The sequence below is a fragment of the Erythrolamprus reginae genome, chromosome 6 (genome assembly GCF_031021105.1).
Source record: "Erythrolamprus reginae isolate rEryReg1 chromosome 6, rEryReg1.hap1, whole genome shotgun sequence".
Taxonomy (NCBI): domain Eukaryota; kingdom Metazoa; phylum Chordata; class Lepidosauria; order Squamata; family Dipsadidae; genus Erythrolamprus; species Erythrolamprus reginae.
The window spans coordinates 97,304,118-97,324,497 of NC_091955.1; the positions used below are offsets into that span (position 1 = coordinate 97,304,118).

At 45.9% G+C, this 20,380-nt stretch overlaps 1 protein-coding gene across 1 annotated transcript in view; it reads right to left on the bottom strand.

The window, feature by feature from the left end:
• KCP (kielin cysteine rich BMP regulator) overlaps nucleotides 1–20,380 on the bottom strand; it is a 64,668-nt gene that overhangs the window by 31,804 nt on the left and 12,484 nt on the right. The window contains exons 8-25 of the mRNA XM_070754986.1: nucleotides 18,824–19,010; nucleotides 18,404–18,471; nucleotides 17,994–18,090; nucleotides 16,556–16,635; nucleotides 15,411–15,504; nucleotides 14,518–14,600; nucleotides 13,061–13,154; nucleotides 11,864–11,943; nucleotides 11,673–11,766; nucleotides 10,302–10,387; nucleotides 8,254–8,347; nucleotides 6,277–6,429; nucleotides 5,487–5,593; nucleotides 4,352–4,445; nucleotides 3,380–3,553; nucleotides 1,554–1,636; nucleotides 1,322–1,415; nucleotides 997–1,179 (exon numbers count right to left, since the gene is read on the bottom strand). Coding sequence (XP_070611087.1) covers nucleotides 997–1,179; nucleotides 1,322–1,415; nucleotides 1,554–1,636; nucleotides 3,380–3,553; nucleotides 4,352–4,445; nucleotides 5,487–5,593; nucleotides 6,277–6,429; nucleotides 8,254–8,347; nucleotides 10,302–10,387; nucleotides 11,673–11,766; nucleotides 11,864–11,943; nucleotides 13,061–13,154; nucleotides 14,518–14,600; nucleotides 15,411–15,504; nucleotides 16,556–16,635; nucleotides 17,994–18,090; nucleotides 18,404–18,471; nucleotides 18,824–19,010 — 1,945 coding nt within the window. The remainder of the gene's footprint in view (nucleotides 1–996; nucleotides 1,180–1,321; nucleotides 1,416–1,553; nucleotides 1,637–3,379; nucleotides 3,554–4,351; nucleotides 4,446–5,486; nucleotides 5,594–6,276; nucleotides 6,430–8,253; nucleotides 8,348–10,301; nucleotides 10,388–11,672; nucleotides 11,767–11,863; nucleotides 11,944–13,060; nucleotides 13,155–14,517; nucleotides 14,601–15,410; nucleotides 15,505–16,555; nucleotides 16,636–17,993; nucleotides 18,091–18,403; nucleotides 18,472–18,823; nucleotides 19,011–20,380) is intronic.

Genomic DNA, 20,380 nt, shown 5'->3' on the forward strand with positions numbered 1-20,380 from the left:
GGACCTTATTTAACCCTTTAATATATTTAAATGTTTCGATCATGTCCCCCCTTTTCCTTCTGTCCTCCAGACTCTACAGATTGAGTTCATTAAGTCTTTCCTGATACGTTTTATGCTTAAGACCTTCCACCATTCTTGTTGCCCGTCTTTGGACCTGTTCAATTTTGTCAATATCTTTTTGTAGGTGAGGTCTCCATAACTGAACACGGTATTCCAAATGTGGTCTCACCAGCATTCTATATAGCGGGATCATAATCTCCCTCCCTTATTATTATAATAATAATAATGCCCATGGCAGCCTGAATCTTGGCCAACTGCACCCAGCTGGTATGGGAGCAATGGCTGGCAGCCCAGACTGCCCACGTTTGTGGCAGGGGGAGAATGAAAGCACCCCAATGTGGGGGACAACCCTCTTGGGGTCTCTTGCTTGAAGTTGTATGAGCAAGTCCCCCCATCACGCAGATATTCTAACTCAAGGGTAGGCGAAGTTGACTCTTCTATGACATGTGGACTTCAACTCCCAGAATTCCTGAGCTAGCATGATTGGCTCAGGAATTCTGGGAGTTGAAGTCCACAAGTCATAGAAGAGCCAACTTGGCCTACTCCTGTAACTAACTTGAATTAAAGTTGACTTTCAGAAATAACATATTCCTAAAAACAGTCTAAAGTCCCACACATAATAAATCAGAATAACAATCCAAATATTACCAGTCTTTCTTACCAGTTGTCTTTATCATAATCAGCAAAGATATCAAAGCCTAAACACATTTTAGCTGTAATACATGACTACAATACAGAGAGATTGCAGAGCTATTGCAGAGCATACATACAGTGAGTATCCAGACAAAGAGAAACAAAGAGGGCGACTCAGGGAAACAAGCTATAAACTCTACCTCCCTCTTGTGGCAGTCTGCAGCACCTGCAGCCGATATATTGCCAACCCAACAGTTATGGACAGAGTCCTAACAATTGGGGTGGGCAGAAGCTGTGCATTACCATCACAGGAGCGGCAACATCCCTGCTGCAGTGGGTGTGAGCACAGGACCGGTGCGCAGGGTTGGCGCTGGCACGTGATGGTATTGTTGGCACACACACAGCTGCGGCACTTCTCTGAGGGGTCGTAGAATCGTTCCAGGTGTTTGTAGGAGACCCCTAAGTACAGGCAGCCGGCCGGAGGGGCTATAAAAAGGGGAAGGGGTTGTTAGAGGCGTGGCACGGCCTCCTTGGACTCCTTATAGCAGGGCTACTGGGCACGGCTGCCTTCCCCATCAAAACCCAGCCTGTTGCGGGGTGAGGGGCTCAAGAGGAGCGGGGGTCTTACCTGGACATTGGGGGCAGCATTCTTGGGGTCTCACGGTGGGCTCGGGGCAGAGCAGGGGTGGGCACCGACGGGAGAGGCACTGCACGTGGCCGTTCTGCCAAAGGGAGGGAAGAGGGAATCGTGCCGGCATCTCTTCTTGAGTCAACAGGATACCCCTGAGGTCATGTAGCCCACCCCCGCCTGCCCCCTGTCTTCCTCTGAACTGCTTCTCCTGCCACCACCGGGCACTCACAATGCAGTGACACTGTCGGCAGCTGTCGGTGGGGTGGGGGAACTCTGCTCCGTTTGGGAACTCCTTTCCAGTGTAGCTACAACCTAGAAAAATGGAAAATATCAGAACGAGAGAGTTGGAAGGGACCACGGAGGTCTTCTGTGAGTTTGATCCTAGGTAGTGTTCTGTTCCAAAAACAGGCCCACTCACATGGATTTGACAAGACTGAAGTATGTAATTCTAAGAGTTTTAGTAATAAGAATGTTTAAATGTTTTAAAAATGCATCCAAAAGCAAGAAATAAGTCAGTTTCAGTCTTAGCCGTTCATTAGAGTCTCAAACAATAAATCTCTCCCCAAATACGTCTCTTTGATCTCCAATCCCTCATTACCATGACTCACTCTGAGTTGGCAGGAAGCCCGGAAACATATATCCCACTTCTCAATTTGTAGTTCAACGTAAAAAGCTCAATCTGATCATCCATCTATCACAGTTGAAAGTTGATTTCCGCTATCGCTCATCACGAGACCCACCCTTAAATACTCAAAAGGCCTGGCCAAGTGTTCTAGCGACCGATTCATGCAGAGAGCTCCTCCTGTTCAGCCACTCGTGTCTGCTGACAGCCCTGCGTACCCTGGCATGGATAAGAGGCTCCTTCTCTTCTCCTGAGTCACTCCTGAGCACCTCTGGAGGTGCAACAATCCCTGGTTGGCTCTCAGCCTCTGACCCCACAACCCCTCCGACCTCCTTGCTCTCAGACTCGGGTGCCAAGTACACTGGCCTAGGATCCCAACCCACACCCGTCTCTCGATCCTCAGAATCCGTGATCAGTTGTGCAGGACGCGAATGGACCACAACAGTCCCATGGGATTGGGCAGCACTAAATTAAATTAAATTAAATTAAATTAAATTAAATTAAATTAAATTAAATTAAATTAAATTAAATTAAATTAAATTAAATTAAATTAAATTAAATTAAATTAAATTAAATTAAATTAAATTAAATTAAATTAAATTAAATTAAATTAAATTAAATTAAATTAAATTAAATTAAATTAAATTAAATTAAATTAAATTAAATTAAATTAAAATTTGAGGGGCTGCCACAAACAACAGGGGCTCCACCTGTTCTCCCAAGTTCCTGAAGACAAGACAAAAAACAGCAGATAGAAACTAAACAAGGAGAGAAGCAAGCTGGAACTCAGGAGAAAATTTCCTGACAGTGAGAACAATTGACCAGTGGAACTGCCTGCCACCAGAAGTTGTGGGGGGTTCCAATACTGGAGGTTTTTAAGAAGAGGCTGGGCAAACATTTGCCTGAGATGGTGTAGGGCAGTGATGGTGAACCTTTTCCCCCTCGGATGCCGAAAGAGCATGTGTGCGCACTGTTGAGCATGCATGAGTGCCCACACCTATAATTCAATGCCTGGGGAGGGCAAAAACAGCTTCCCCTGCCCCCCAAGAAATCCTCTGGAGGCTGGAAATGGCCTGTTTCCCAACTTCTGGTGGGTCCAGAAGGCTCGCTGACCCCTGGCTCCTCACCTCCCCAAGGAGGCTCTCTGGAAGCCAAAAACGCCCTCCCAGAGCCTCTGTGCAAGCTAAAAACCAACTGGTCAGCACACACACACACACATTGGAGCTGAGCTAGGGCCATGGCTTGCATGTCAGCATATATGGCTCCGTGTGCCACCTGTGACGCCCGTGCCAGAGGTTCGCCATCACTGCTGTAGGGCTTCCTGCCTGAGGAGGGGGTTGGAATGGAAGACCTCCATGACCCCCTTGGTGTCGTTTATTAGGTGTTACACAGTGGGCAGAACCAATTTTCATTGCGAGGTTCTGCCATCCTACCGTTGCAGTTGTTTTGGCAGCAGGAGCCCGGCAAGGGGTGGGCGCATAGGGGAGCCGCGCACTTCCGCGGGGCGCACACCAGCTCTCCCCCAGTGCAGATGCAAGATTGGCACGGATCCAGCCGGTTGGGGACGTCCCCCCCGTCTGGCACCATCTGGTTGTCGTGAAGGCAGCCTAGTGGGCGGAGAGGGAGGAGAGGAAGTCGGTTAACATCTCACGTCTCTGCCCCCCAGTTTTTTCATGTTTCATGTGTCCATGTATTAGTGCCCCCTTTGCTGCCCCCGACGGCTCTGGTCTGGCCGGTTTACAATAGAGTCAGAAGGAGACCGTTGTAGGGATGCGTGAAACCCAGAAAGCAAATGCTCACGACATGAGATGTGGAAAGAGCAAAATATTAATAAAACGTATTTGAAAAAACCCTCGATGACCAAAATATAAAGATTAAAGTTAGAAGGTAAAAAGCAATCTCCAAAAACGTGGACTTGGAGCACAGCAGGGCCTCCCCAGTGCCTGCCCTATTTTTTCCTTCCTTCCTTCCTTCCTTCCTTCCTTCCTTCCTTCCTTCCTTCCTTCCTTCCTTCCTTCCTTCCTCTTTCTTCTCTCTATCTCCTCCCTCCCTCTTTTTCTTTCTTTCTTTCTTTTTCTTCCTTCCTTCCTTTCTTTCCCCCCCTCCTTCTCCCTCTTCCTTTCTTCCCCCTCCATCCTTTTGTTCTTTCTTTCTTTCTTTCTCTCTCCCTTTTTTCTAATCCTTCTTCCCTTCCTTCCTTTCTGTTTCATTTCCTTCCTTCCTTCCTTCCTTCCTTCCTTCCTTCCTTCTTTGTCTGCTCTGAGTCCTTTTGGAGAAGGGCAGCTTATAAATCTAAGTAATTGAATTAAATTTCTTTCTTTTTTCTTTCTAATTTCTCCCTTCCTTCCCCACTCCCTTCTTCCTCCCTCCCTCCCAGAATTCCAGCTCTCCGTTCAGTTACTCACTCGGGCAGGCAGGACAGCAGGACCCAGGCCTCCGTTCTGGGTGGGGGCAAGTCACGGGTGGGCAAATGGTGGGCGAGCAGCGGACGGTGCCACCCTGCAAGAGAGGAAGACAGACAGACAGACCGACGGGGGTTCAGATCTGAAAGACCTTTGGATTCTGCTCCTTCTCCTTCTAATCTCCGGTGGAGACGACTGGAGACAAACACACACTCGTTTCTATTCTCCTTCTCGTCTTTTCTACTCCCTTCTCTTACTGGCATCATTATTATGACTGCGAAGACTTTATTGTTTGCATGAACCCTGAGAGTTTCCAGTGTACTGGGGGCCGTTTCCTTGTGTATCCAATTCTATTCCATCCCGTTCCCCTTCTACGCTACATCCCCTACATTCTGTTCCACTCTGTTATTAAATTACGATGGTTCCTTTTATTATCTTATTTTATTTTATTAATTAGATTTCTCCGCAGACTCAGGGCGGCTCACAATAAAAGTGAATACAAAAAACATATAAGAAACCTAGCTTAAAATATACTCTAAAACCCCCATTCTTAAAACCACTCAGTGGCCCCAAGCCTGCTGTACGAATGTGTGCAATTGATTTTAATATAACTAGGGATTTTAGATAGTTATGTAATTTTAATTTAATTGGATTTAATTTTCTTGTAATCTACTGTTTTTTTATATGCTGTAAGCCGCCCCAAGTCCTCGGAGAAGGGTGGCATAGAAATCCAAATAATAAATAATAAATAAATAATAAAGGTGAGTTTTTAGTATCTTGCAGAAGACTGGGAGGACAGGGGCAGTGCGGATCTCTGGAGGGAGCTGATTCCAGAGGACCGGGGCCACCACAGAGAAGGCCCTTCCACTAGGCCCCGCCACACGACATTGTCTGGCTGACGGGACCTGGAGAAGGCTGACTCTGTGGGACCTGACCGGCCACTGGGGTTTTGTCTTTTTTTAAAAAAGCACAATGATCCCTGCAATTGGTTTTGAGAAGAATTTGAGACCCCCAAAGGAAGCAACGGAAGGACGATGGAGTTTGGGGCAGAAGCTCCAGGATTTGGGCTGCCAGGCGACCGAAGGTGGGCAGGAGAATTTGGGGGCATCCTCCGTGGGTCGGAGCTGATTGGCCTCACCTTGCATTGGCAGTTCTGGCAGGGATCGTCCGGATCGGCGAACTCTTGGCCATGGCTGTAGAGGCGCTGGTTGTAGAGGCACTGGTGGCATTGGGGGCAACAGGAGTCTACGGAGAGGGGCGGCATACAAATCCAATAAATAATAATAATAATAATAACAGGAACCTTGGAGGAGGCACAGTGGAAGCCGCTAAGACCCTTGTTACATCTGCCTTTCCAGCTGCCGGACACTTGCCTCGGCAGCAAAATGGGCAGCATATACATTTATTAAATAAGTAAATAAATAAATAGATGTTAATAGAGTCTTCAGAGAGGGGCAGTATACAAATCTAATATACAATAAGAATAAGAATAATAAATATAGCTGGAGGCCACTGAATGAGAGGAGAGAAGAGGGCAATGGGTTCGTTAGAAACTAAAATGCATTCGTTTTACGAAATTTATTATTTTTATTTATTATTTATTATTTTATTTATTTGTCAAACAAGTATAGTATTATAGTACATATTAACATAAGTAGAATGTAGTAATAGAAAGGATAATAAGACAGTAGGAAAGGGACATTAGGCACAAAAGTGCACTTCCGCACGCCCCTTACACACCTCTTAGAAAAGGGCAGAGGCCGATTGTAGATCATGAGCAAAAGCAAAAACATGCTGAGATGCATGTGTGCACACACAAAGCCTTGCGCATGGCGCACCAGTAGCAGCAGTAATGGAAATCTGCCCCCACCAGGGACGAGGATCCTGGGGTTTGGGGGCCGGGGGGGGAACGACACAAAGTCACTCACCAAGAAGCCGAGCTGGGTGCTGGCAAGTGACAGGGGGGCACTGGAGGGCATGGCACACTGTTTCCCCCTGGTGGCAGGTGCAGATGCTGCAAGGCTCTCTCGCCGGCGTCCACTCGGTGCCGTCTTCAAACTCCAGGTCTTCGAAAACACAAACTGCCAGTCGCCAGCAAGAGAGCAGATTGGGTCAAACTGGGGTTCATCCTGGCCAGATTGCGAAGTGCAAACCTGGATTCCTTGCCCCCACCTCTCTCCCCATATTCCGCAAGGCCTTTGCGAATGGAATTTCCCGACAGTTAGAACATTTAATCCGTGGGACATCTTCCCTCCAGACTGGACGTTTTTAAGAAGAGATTGGATGGCTCCGTGTCTATAATGGGAGAGGGTCTCCTGCTCCAGGATGGGGTTCAGGGGTGGGCTGCTAGCTGGGATGCTAAATGGGGTTCGCTGGGGCGGCTCGTGGATGCTTGCGGGGCCAGCTCAATTTTGCTTCTCCACCGGTGGAGATAGCAAAACCGTGCATGGATCTGCAGGTGGGCCTGTGTTTCAGCGAGGGTTTTTTGCTTCCCACATGCTGAAACATGGGTGCACCTGTGGCTCCATGCGCAATTTCTCCACAGGTGCAGAAGCAAAATGGTGCTGTCCCTGCAAGCATCCACGAGCCACGGTGGTGAGCCCAATTTAGCGTTCCAGCTGGAGCCCACCCCTGATGGGGTCAGATTAGAAGACCCCCAAGTTCCTTTCCAACTTCCCCTCCTCCTCTTCTCTATTCACTGTTCTCTATTCATTTTTCTCTATTCACTATTCTGTTTTCACTATTCACTATTCTATTTTCATTATTCGTTGGTATCAGGAAAGACTTAATGAACTCGATCTGTCTAGTCTGGAGGACAGAAGGGAAAGGGGGGACAGGATCGAAATATTTAAATATGTTAAAGGGTTAAATAAGGTTCAGGAGGGAAGCGAACACAAGAACAAGGGGACACAATCTGAAGTTAGTTGGGGGAAAGATCAAAGGCAACATGAGAAAATATTATTTTACTGAAAGAGGAGTAGATCCTTGGAACAAACTTCCAGCAGACGTGGTTGGTAAATCTACAGTAACTGAATATTAAACATGCCTGGGATAAACATATATCCATCCTAAGATAAAATACAGAAAATAGTATAAGGGCAGACTAGATGGACCAGGAGGTCTTTTTCTGCCGTCAGTCTTCTATTTTTCTATTCTATTTTCAATATTCAATCATCTATATTCATTATTTGATTTTCAATATTCTATTTTCAGTATTCAATATTCAATATTCAATATCCTATCCTATCCTATCCAAAAATATAGGTTGTCCTTGTCTTACAACCATAACTGAGCCCACAAATGTCCGTCTAGTCCACCCCTACTGCTCAAACACAAGACCCTAAATACCGTCTCAGACAAGTGGCTCTCTAGGTTCTTTTTTTTTTTTTTAATTGCATTTTGTCCCATTTTAGAACCTTTCCTGCCAGAGTTGTTAAATAAATCCCTGCGGTTGTTTAAGTGCATCTGGCTCCCTCGTTGACTTTGTTGGTCAGAAGAACACCAAGAGGGACACTGCAACCATCATAAGTACGAGCCAGTTGCCAAGCGTTCCAGTATTGATCATGTGACTGTGGGATGCTGCAATGGCCCTTAATTTTGAAAAACAACACCAAGTCACTTTTTTGTATTGTTGAACGGCCACTAAATAAACTGTTGTAAGTCGAGGACTACCTGTACTATGAAAGGGACTGAGTAGCCCCTTGGGTGTCATTAACCCACTCCCAGGTGCCCTGGAGATGACTCCAACAAGTGAGCCCGGTTGCGTGCTGCAAACTTTCATGACGTCACCAACCATCCGTCCCATCTGAGCCGGTGGGGCCCACTCAGCTCCACGTGGGGAAATGAGCAGCGATGGGGTCAAGGGCTCCTCCTCTCCCCATCCCCAGTTCCTCTCCAACGGTCACCTGTGCACACTGGACAGCAGCGTTTGGGGTCTCGGAGGGGTCGGGCACATGGCGTTGAGGGGCAGACTTCCTCCTGGCATCGGATGTGCCCATCCTGAGTGAAGGAAAGAAAGAGAAGCCATTTGGCGAGTTTAAGAGAGGGGTGGGCTTCAATGCCCAGAATTCCCTGGCCGGCTTTAGGGTGGGTGGGCTTCAACTCCCAGCTGAGGTGAGTTTGAGCAGGTTCTGACCAGTTCTGGAGAACCCAGAGTGGAAATTTTGAGTAGTTCAAAATTTAGTTTCCATCTGTTGATTTGAGAATCAATAGTTGGAAACTAAACAAGGAGAAAAGTGACCTAGTACTAAAGAGAAATGTCCTGACAGCGAGACCAATTAACCAGTGGAACAGTTTGCCACCAGAAGTTGTAGGTGCTCCAACACTGGACATTTTCAAAAAGAGATTGGACAGCAATTTGTTTGAAATGGTATGTAGGGTTTTCCTGACTAAACAGTTAGACCAGAAGACCTCCAAAGTCCCTTCTAACTCTGTTATTCTGTTATTTGTAGATAGTTTAATTAGAATAGAGCTGGAGGGGACATTGTGGGTTCATCTAGTCCATCCCCACTGCTCAAATAGAAGACCCTAAAGACTATTTCAGACAAATGGCTCTCTAGATTCTTCTTAAAAACCTCCTGTAATGGAGCACCCATGTCTGTAGATTAATTGATCTGAGATTAAATAATGACAGAATTAGGAGGGGCCTTGAAGGTCCTCTAGTCCAGCCCCTTGCTCAGGCAAGAAACCCTAAACCATTTCAGACAAATGGCTGTCCAGTCTCTTCTGGAAAACCTCCAGTGGCGAAGCACCCACAACTTCTGGTGGCAAGTTGTGTTAGTATTCTGTCCGTAACGGTTGGATTGAAAATACAAGATACGAACCCCTCGTCTTACGAACAACTCGTGATACGAACCCGGGGTTCAGAAAAATTTTGCCTCTTCTTACGAACTTTTTTCGAGTTACGAACCGGCGTTCGGAGACTGCTGGGAAGCCGCGCGGCTGTTTTAAAAGGTGACAGCTGGGCGGCGGGGCTTCCCAGAAGCCTCCCGAACGCCGGTTCGTAACTCGAACAAAGTTCGTAAGAAGAGGCAAAATTTTTCTGAACCCCGGGTTCGGGGTTCGGGGGGGTGCTGGCAATCCCCCCAGGCCGGCTGTCACCTTTTAAAACAGCCGTGCGGCTTCCCAGCAGTCGCCGAAAGCCGTTTTTTTGCGGGGGTTTTTTTGGTTGCATGGATTAATTGACTTTACATTGTTTCCTATGGGAAACAATGTTTCGTCTTACGAACCTTTCGTCTTACGAACCTCCTCCTTGCACCAATTAAGTTCGTATCATGAGGTATTACTGTATATAAACCAACAGTATGTATTATAACTGAGCTATGTCTGTTTAGCTGAGGTGTTGCAGACTGCCACAAGAGGGAGCTAGAGTCCATAGCTTATTCCTCTGGAGTTTTCTCTTCCTTTCTCTTTGTCTAGCTACTCACTGTTAGGTTAGCTCTGCAATTTCTCTGCATTGTAGTCATGTATATCAGCTAAAATGTGTTTAGGTTTGGTATCTTTGTTTATTGATTATGACCAAGACAACTGATAAGAAAACTATGTACTTAATAATATTTGGATTGTTATTCTGACTTATTATGTGTATGACCTTAGACTGTTTATCTGAAGATGTTTTTTTCTCAAAGTAAACTTTAATTCAAGTTAGTGTATCTGTGTATGGCTGAGTCGTTATTCACAACTAATCTCAATCTAAACGTTTCTGTTTGTGCACAACCTTAGTAAACAAGGTTCACACATTAAGAAGCTGTTCCACTGGTTAATTGTCCTCACTTTAAGGGAACTTCTCCTTAATTCCAGGTTGCTTCTCCCCTTGGTTAGTTTCCATCCGTTGTTTCTAGTTCTGCCTTCTGGGGCTTTGGAAAATAAGTTTTATTATTGAATTCCAAATTCTGGTCTCATGATCTGGTCTCCCTCCAGGACCAACCAGTTCACCCATCATTGCTCTACTCACCAAGCACTGGCACTGCAGGCAGGGGCCTCCTGCAGTAGTCGAGAATGTCTCTCCATCCTGGTACAACTGTCCTTCAAATCCACAGACTTGGAAAGGAGATTCAGGAAGGGAAAATAGAAGCACAGAAGGCGGGTGTCAAACTCTTCTCTCTTTGGTGTAACCTCCAAGTAATTTTAGGACAAGGGCTTTTCCCCAACTCCTAGCTCCCCACCTGGCCATTTCTACACCTGCGATGGGCAGACGACTAACCAGATTTCCCCCAGAAAGAAAACTAGATAGAAATAATCCTCAGACCTATAACCATAACAGAGTCTGGATGTCAACAGTTTCAAGTTCTGATCACTGTACAGCAAGCTATCATGCAAGTGAACCAATTTTAAGATCATTTTTGTGTGTGTGCAATGGTTGTTGCGAATCTGCAGTCGTTAAAACAGACCCATTGTTTTCTATGGGGAGTTTTTGCGGGACACCAGAGGTAAATATTTTGAAAAAGAAATGTCATAAATTGTGGTTGTGTGAATATGAATATGGGGCAGTTGTTGAGTGCCCAAAATGTAGTCACATGACTTTGGAGGGGGAAAGTGGGTGTGTGGGGGTTTAACCGTCAAAACTTTGGATCCAGGTTATAAATAGCTGAGTGAGGTTTGTCATAACTTGACATAACATGAGCCAAGGTGGCGCAGTGGGTAGAGTGCAGTACTGCAGGCCACTAAAGCTGACTGTAGATCTGTAGGTAAGCGGTTCAAATCTCATCACCGGCTCAAGGTGGACTCAGCCTTCCATCCTTCCGAGGTGGGTCGAATGAGGACCTGGATTGTGGGGGCAAGAGTCTGGCTCTTATTGCTAACATGTTGTAAGCCACCCTGAGTCTAAGGAGAAGGGCGGCACAAAAAAAATTGAATAAATTGAATAAACTTTGAATGGTCACTAAGTGACCGGCCATAAGTTGAGGACTACCTGTAGTAAGGTAATCCTCTGATCGATATTAAAAGTCCTTGACTTAAAACCAAGGGTGGGTTCCTCCCTCTTTGGACCAGTTCGCCCGAATAGGTAGTGACCCGCTGGTGATGACACGATAACATCACTGACCCAGTTCGGTTGGTGCTGGTCCATGGGTGCTACTATCCTTTTTTTAAAAAAAATTGAATCTTTTCCATTTAATTATTTTTAATTATTTTTAATTTTTTAAATTTATTTTTGAATTTTTAAAATTTATTTTTTTTGAAATTTTTGAATTAATTTTTTTGAATGTTTAATTTTTTAAAAACTTTTTGAATTTAATTTTTTGATTTTTTTTTTATTCAAGGAAGCCAATCCCTAAGTGGACATCCCTGGGGGAGGGGAGACCTACTGTTGTGTGGGGGAACTGACCATCACAGGTGGGACAACACTCCTCCGGGTGCTTGCCAGGATGGCTGCAGGGGGCAGGTGGGCAGCTCAGCTGTCCGCAAGAGACCTCGCCAGCCTGTGGGAGCAAGCGGGTCAGTGAGGGGCTGCTGTGCGCCCCCACAAGACAGACTCAGCCCCCCTCAACAACCAGCCAGCCAGCCAAGCAGACTCACCACACAACGGCAGCGTTTGCAGGGGTCGGGGTTCTGCACGACTTGGCCGCTGCGGTACTCGTGTCCTTCCCAGTGGCAGCCTGTAGGGGGCGACATACAGATTGCAAATGTTCTTTTGTTAAATTTTTTAAAAAAATTAAGTTATGTACATTAAAGACAAAATAAAAGAAAAATACAACACCCACCCACCCATAAAAGAACAAAGATAGAAAAACACCCGTACACAAACATTAAACAACACACTAACATTAATAGAAGATTGATGTCAGAAAAAGACCTCATGGTCCATCTAGTTTGTCCTTATACTATTTCCTGTATTTTATCTTAGGATGGATCTACGTTTATCCCAGGCATGTTTAAATTCAGTGATTTACCAACCATGTCTGCTGGAAGTTTGTTCCAAGCATCTATTACTCTTTCAGTCAAATATTATTTTCTCATGTTGCTTCTGATCTTTCCCCCAACTAACCTCAGATTGTGCCCCCTTGTTTTTGTGTTCACTTTCCTATTGAACCTCAATTAACCCTTTAACATGTTTCGATCATGTCCCCTCTTTTCCTTCTGTCCTCCAGACTGTACAGATTGAGTTCATGAAGTCTTTCCTGATAAGTTTGATGCTTAAGACCTTCCATCATTTTTGTAGCCCGTCTTTGGACCCATTCAATTTTATCCATCTCTTTTTGTAGATGAGGTCTCCAGAACTGAACACAGTATTATTCCAAATGGGGTCTCACCAGCGCTCTATAAGGCAGTGTTTCCCAACCTTGGCAACTTGAAAATATCTGGACTTCAACTCCCAACTCCATTCTCTGTCTGGGGAATTCTGGGAGTTGAAGTCCAAATATATTCAAGTTGCCAAGGTTGGAAAACGCTGCTCTAACAGCAATTCATATCAATGATTTATACTAATATGGTTTGTATACCTTACATATTTCTCTATTATATTTTCCTTAATAGTATCTTTTCTTTACGACTTCTTTCTGCTCCATGACATGATCATGGTTTGTCTAGCCCCCTGTCTGCCCAAGGATAACATCGTAGTTTGTCTGGGATGCAGAGCCCCCCCTTCTGCTCAATGATACGATCGTGGTTTGTCTGGGGCACCTAGCCCTTTTATACCCAATGAAATCATCCTGGCTTGTCTCGGATGCCCAGTTCCCCTCCGCTTTTCAGTCCAGAGCCCCCCCCAAGACTCACCATCACAGACGGGGCAGCAGGTCCCTGGCAGAGGGTGGGCAGGGTGGCGGCAAAGACTGGCGCACTGCCTCCGTTTGCAGATGGCCTTGCCCTCCTGCAGCAGAGGGGGGAAGCCAAAGAGAGGCGAGAGGCGGGCACAATCGTTGGTCAAGAAAAAAACAGCCTCATAAAATTCACCTATTTTGGGGAGGAGGGGGTGTTTCTCTTCTGTCCAGACTAGTTAACAATCAGTAATTAAGCCGCAATGAAGACTCGAAAGTAAAGTCACTATGTATAGTTGTCTATTTACAAAGGAATGTGCTGGAAACAGCAATGAAATCAGAGGAATGTCAGTCCGACTGCCAAAAGTCCACCGTTATTGGCACAGTTAAATAACAAGCGTCGGATATAAGGTAGTAAATTCAAGTCATTAGTTTTCGGCGTTGAGAGGTACTCATGAAGGCCTTCAAAAACCAGGATTTCAGGATTGCAGAAGGATTTAAGAGAGATTCTTCAGCCCTTAGTTATCTCTCTTTCTACATGGACACAGAGAAACCTCCAAGTGGCCTCAAGGACCCTCTAAAAGGATGCAAATGACCAGCTGTCTGCAAGAGGTATCAATCCTTCCATTTCCCAGAAGACATTTTGCTTCTCATCCAAGAAGCTTCCTCAGTTCCGACTGAACAGTGGAAGATGAAAGGATTGATACTCCTTGTCATTTGCATCATTTTAGAGGGTCCTTGAGGCCACTGGGAGGTTTGTCTGTGTCCAGAGGGTCACCTGAATAGTGCAAATGGATGTGGAATAAAAGGACTGTGCAATTTTTGAGGCAGCTCCACCCCCATTTGCACTACTGATGTGACCCTGCGGACACAGACAAAACTCCAAGTGGCCTCAAGGACCCTCTAAAAGGATGCAAATGACCAACTGTCTGCAAGAGGTATCAATCCTTCCATTCCCCAGAAGACATTGTGCTTCTCATCTAAGAAGCTTCCTCAGCTCTGACTGAACAGTGGAGGATGGAAGGATTGATACTCCTTGCAGACAGCTGGTCATCTGCATCCTTTTAGAGGGTCCTTGAGGCTGCTGGGAGGTTTGTCTGTGTCTTCAGGGTCACCGAGTGGTGCAAATGGGACATGGAACAAAAGGACTGAGCAATTCCAAGGAGGCTCCACACCCATTTGCACCACTCAGGTGTCACCTTGAGGACACAGAGAAACCTCCAAGTGGCCTCAATGACTTCCTCAAAGGATGCAAATGACCAGCTGTCTGCAATCAATCCTTCCTTTTCCCTCCATTCAGTCAGAGCTGAAGAAACATTTTGGAGGAGAAGCAAAATGTCTTCAAAGAAAAACCAGTTGCCTCCTAAAAAAACATCTTTGGGACAACCAGGACCTGGAGGACTGAGATAGATAGGGATCCAGCTTGATGAAAGTCCAAAAGCTACAGGTGCACAGCCGGCCACTCCCGCCACTCACCTGGCACTTACATCTCAGGCAGGGGTCCGTGGGAGGCGTCCACTCTGCCCCGTGTTCGTGTCTGGCGGTTCCGTTCCCGCAACCTGCATCGTGGAGGAGGGAAGGAGGGGGTACTGAATGCAGGGAAGCCCACCCGGTTGGTAGAAAAAAGCATTCAGCCCCAACAGCCCTCGGCTTGTGACGCTTCGCTTAGGGACCGTTTGAAGTTAAAAATGACAACTGACTTATAATTTATGACCATCTGGACGCTTGGCAACTGACTTGCATTCATGACGGTCACCAAGTGTCCTGGGATGCCCTTTGGCGACTTTCTGATGAACAAAGTCAAACGGGGAAGCTGGATTCGCTGAACGACCGCGTGACTCGCTTAACAACCACCGTGATTCGCTTAACAACCGTGGCGAGAAATGTCGTAAAATGGGACAAGTATCACCAAATGTCTCGCTTAGCCAGAAGCCCCTTCTTTCTAGAGCTGGGTTTCTGCTATCTTGGCAGTTTTAAGATGGGTGGACTCCAACTCCCAGAAGCCCTGGAGTCCACATCCGTCCATCCTAAAATTGCTGAGCTGGCTGGGAAATTCCGGGAGTTGAAGTCCACCCATTGTAAAGTTGAAGAGCTGGCCCAAGATATCTGGCTGCCCTGTTTGCCTTGCTAAGTCTGGTCATTCAGGGAGGGGATTGTTGTAAAGAATGAGAAGTCCCCTCCGCCCCATCCCAACTATGTGGGCCCGGAGCATAACTGCCCTTTGCCCTGTGCCAGACCTACACATTGGGTGTCTCTGGCCTGTCCTTCTCTCTCAGGTCAGACTACCCTGTAGGGTTGTTGTTCTGGGCAGAAATGGGTCCCGAGAAGAGAGATGGGAGAGAAATCTAACAGAGGCCTGAGAGATTCACCCTGGCACTGGGGGCAACATTCTCCGGGCACTTCCTCTGGATTGGAACAGTCCAGCGGTGGGCAAGGAATCCGGGAGCAGAGAAGTTTTCCTTCCTATGGGCAACGAAGGGATGGGGGGGAGGAAGAGAGGGAGGAAAGCAGAGAGAGAGAGAGAATAGAAAAAAGAGAAGAGAGAGAGAAAGAAGAAAGAGAAAAAATAAGGAAGGCGATAAAGAAAGAAAGAAAGAAAGTAGAAAGAGAGAAAGAAAAAGAAAGATTACAAAAAGACAAGACAGAGAGAGCAGAAAGAGAAAAAAGGAGAAAAGGGAAGGAAGGAAGGAAGGAGGGAGGGAGGGAAGGAAGGAAAGAAGGAAGGAAGGAAGGAAAGCAAAAAGAAAGACACAGAAAGAGAAACAGAGAAAGAGAAAGAAGGAAAACAGAAGAAATAAATAAAGAAAGAAAGAAAGAAAGAGAGAGAGACAGAGAAAGGGAATGAAGGGAGGAAGAGAGGGAGGGAGGAAGGAAGAAATGAAGGGTGGAATGGGGGGAGAGAGGGAGGGAAGGAAGGAGAGAGAAAGGAAGGAAGAGAGGGAGGAAGAAAATTTATTTATTTATTATTTATTTATTATTTGGATTTGTATGCCGCCCTTCTCCGAAGACTCGGGGCAAAATTAATTGAGTTGGGTCAGAAAATACTTTTGGGGAGTTTCATCAGACCCTTTATTTATTCACTTAAACAATAAAACCTTTATGCATCAAGAACATTTATATAGCTACGTATCTTACACTGAACTCCGGTAGCTACCAATCAATTATTAAACCAACATCCATTATCAAACAACATCACAGTTATATCTATTTGGATTAATAAACATTTGATTTTCTTCTATGCTTACACTTAAATCAGATTTGCTTGGCCCTGATAAATTATTTTATAGTCTGACTCATATTAAAAACACCAACAGGCAGAGCTCTGATTCCACCATCAAGGACGACAGGTTGAACAGGTTTTTGACCACCCTGTGCAGGCGCTCCCGAGTTTGGGAAAACTAGCCACAGAACCCAGAGTTGTCTCCACGCACTCCAACTGCCCCACTTTGCCACTGCGGAGTTGCACAGCCCTGAAGCCCAACCCCCTCCTGCCCGGCACCCTCCGGTCACTCACAGAACAGGAGCAGCGCTGGCATCCGTCGGCTGAAGTCGCCACCTGCCCAGGTTCCACCGGGCGGCCATCCAGCTCACAAGCTGCAGACGGACGAGATCAGAGAGCAAAAGACCAACATATCTCTCTCTCTCTGTATATGTGTGTGTGTGTATAAATAAAAATAGTAATAACATAGTCGGAAGGGACCTTGGAGGTCTTCTAGTCCAACCCCCTGCTTAGCCAGGAAACCCTACACTACTTCAGGCAGATGGTTATCCGACATCTTCTTAAAAACTTCCAGTGTTGGGACATTCACAACTTCTGGAGGCAAGCTGTTCCACAGATTAATTGTTCTCCCTGTCAGGAAATTTCTCCTTAGTTCTAAGTTGCTTCTCTCCTTGTTTAGTTTCCATCCATTGCTTCATGTTCTATCCTCAGAGAATTCTATTCCCTTCTCTCTGCTCAAAGTTCTTGGATGACGTGGAAAGACCAGGATGGGGAAAGGTTGGCATGGAGAAACACTTATCTATTGGGTCCCTAAGCATTGACTTGATGGGACTTGATCAATGAATGAATCAATGCTTTATCCAATCAATCAATCAATCAATCAATCAATCAATAAATCATTGATAAATAAATACATGGTTCAACTGATGAATGAATGAATGAATGAATGATTGACTAAAAGAATGAATGAATGAAACAATGATTGACCCACTCAATCAGTCAATAAGCAATTGACATGATAAATGAATCAATGATCGAATCAATGAATGAACAATTGACTCAATGAATCAATAAATGAATGAATGAATCAATGATTGACCCAATCAATCAATAAGTCAATGAATGACTTACATAAATGAATAAATGATTGAATCAATGAATGAGTGAATGACTCAAAGTTTTAATCAATGAATGAATCAATGAATGAACAATTGACTCAATGAATCAATAAATGAATGAATGAATCAATGATTGACCCAATCAATCAATAAGTCAATGAATGACTGACATAAATGAATAAATGACTGACTCAATGAATGAGTGAATGAATCAATGAACAATTGACTCAATGAATCAATTAATGAACTAATCAATCAATGATTGACCCAATCAATCAATCAATCAATCAATCAACCAACCATGAATCAATGGTTGACATGATAAATGACTAAATGGATGACTCAATAAATGAATGAATGAATGAATGAATGAATCAATCAATCAATCAATTGATGAACAGCTGCCCCACCCACCATTTTTAAAAATCCCAGACTGGGTTAAGAAAACAGAAGCTGCCTCCCCATATCCTGCTATGCCCAAAGCAGTGGATAATGGGTTCTGTGTGCACATTGCCCAAAGCCGCCTGTGGGATCACAAATGCAGCTTCAAACCTCAGATTCGATACACAAACCACACAGTGTGGCTTTCCCCTGTGTTGCACAAAGCCTCTTACCTTGACGGCAGTTGGGGCAGCAGTGCCCAGGCGGTGTGTAGCGGTCCTGGCACAAAAGCTGGGGGCATTCGGTCACTTGGCACCGGACTGTGCCTGCCTGGCACCGTTGGGGAGATAAAACAAGGTTTATCGAAGTTTATCTAGAGTGGCACCTGGACAGGAGGGAGGGGTAAGGACACTCTTCCCTGGCATCAGTGGAGCGGGGGGGGGGGGGCGCAGGCTGCGATGACATGGGCGTCCGGACTGACATGTCAACACTCGGCCGTACTAGCTGGGTGCAAAGAGACCCAAACTCCACAGAAAGAATTTTTGCCCCGCTTTTCTCGCCAAGTGAAGCACAGCGGGTTTTTTTTTTCCAAATCGGGAAGTTGGCATCTATACTGGCACGGCACGCCCACCCACCCACTCACCTCACATTGGCATCTCCAGCAAGGGTCCGGATTCCAGCTCTCACCATGTTTCCTGCCATCAGCGCAGCCTGCAGGGAGGATGGGGGGGGGGGGAGAGAGCACCTGTTGGATTTCTGCCTACGGAGAAGCGGTCAAAGGGAGAAGGGGCGAAGAGGGCAAGGCAGGGCGCGCAAGAGGAAACATGACCCAGGATCGTGGCCCAAGACTTTGAGGTCTTGAGCAGACTCGAGTTTATGGAAGTTTTTGACCTCTTCCAACTCTGTGGAATGGCAGAAATCCACTCTCTTTGATTTCTCAAGTGATCTGGGCAAGAGCTGGAAGGGGGAAATGCCCACCATCCCATGCCGCCTGCTTGCCTGGACCCGGTCCCTCAAAGGGCCCTTGGCATTGGTGAGCCTTGAACCCCGGGCCTTTCCTCACCCCGGCAGTCCATTCGGTTGGGCTGCAATTGGCACTCGGCCTTGCCCTGTGCACACACGCAGGAGGTACAGGGGTCTCGGTCCCAGGAAGCCCCTTCCTCGTAGTGCCGTCCATCCGCAAAGCAGGTCCCTCCTTGCCGACACTCGCATCGCTCGAGAGTTTTCACGCGGCCCAGCAGGTCAGAATTCTGGGGGGGGGGGACAGGATTGTGTAGGGGGTCAGTCAGCTCTGACTCCAGAAGAACCAGTTAGAAGGAATGGACTAGTACTGTTCTGTCTGGGTTCCCCCAGACCTCAACACCAACTGGAAAAAACAGCCAGACACGCTGGTAAAAGCAAAAGTACTTTATAGCTTGAAAAATAAACACAGAGAAAAACCTGTTCTTCCCAACAGGCAGGCTAGGAGACTTTACAGCAGAGTTCTGATGTCCAGACAATACAGCAAACTTCTTGCTGGCACACCCACCACTGTAGAGCATAAGAACCCCACCTTTTTCCCCCAAGGTTTCAGTAGTCAAAGTCACAAACCAGAATTCCAAGATGCCAAAGATCACAGCCAGGTCCCAAGACTCCCAAAGATAATACTCCACAAGCCAGGAAGGGTGGGTCTGCCTTTTAGCCTTTCCAGAGAGCACCACACCCAAACCCAGCTGTTGCCTCTTTAGTGCTGAAAGTACCTAGCCAATTGGTCCCTTCTTTGTGTTGCTCTTCTCTGTCGCAGATCGATTATTGCTTGTGCATTTTCCTCTAAGGAATCCAGGCTGCTTGCTGGGGAGAGCTCCCTCTCGGGGGCCTCTGGCTGTCCCCCCTCTTCCTCAGCCTGGGATTCCTCCTCCTCGTCTGCCTGCACCTCCTGTTCCTCATCCTCCCCCTCTGAGCAGGAAACCGACAGAAGATCAGCCGTTCCCTGAGGGGCCTCGGACGGAATCACAACAAGTACAAGATAATAATAATAATAATAATAATAATAATAATAATAATAATAATAATAATAATTATTATTATTATTATTATTATTAATTAGATTTGTATGCTAGAATTATTAACCTAATCCTTCGCAGCTTCTTCTCTGGTAATTTTGAACTGCTAACAAGAGCTTACAAAACATTTGTCAGACCAATCCTAGAATACAGCTCACCTGTATGGAACCCACCTTGCATATCTGACATCAACACAATTGAGAGAGTCCAGAAATATTTCACAAGAAGAGTCCTTCACTCCTTTTCTCACAACAAAATACCTGACTCCGTCAGACTTGAAATTCTTGGTTTAGACAACTTACAACTCCGTCGTCTCCGTTCCGACTTAATTATAGTTCATAAAATCATATACCAAAATGTCCTACCTGTTAACGACTACTTCACCTTCAACCGCAACAACACCCGAGCACGAAATCGATTTAAACTAAATGTCAACCACTCCAAACTTGACTGCAAAGAATACGACTTCAGCAACAGAATAATCAACGCCTGGAATACACTACCTGACTCTGTGTTTTCTACTCCTAACCCCAAAACCTTTAGCCTTAGACTATCTACAGCTGACCTCTCCCCCTTTC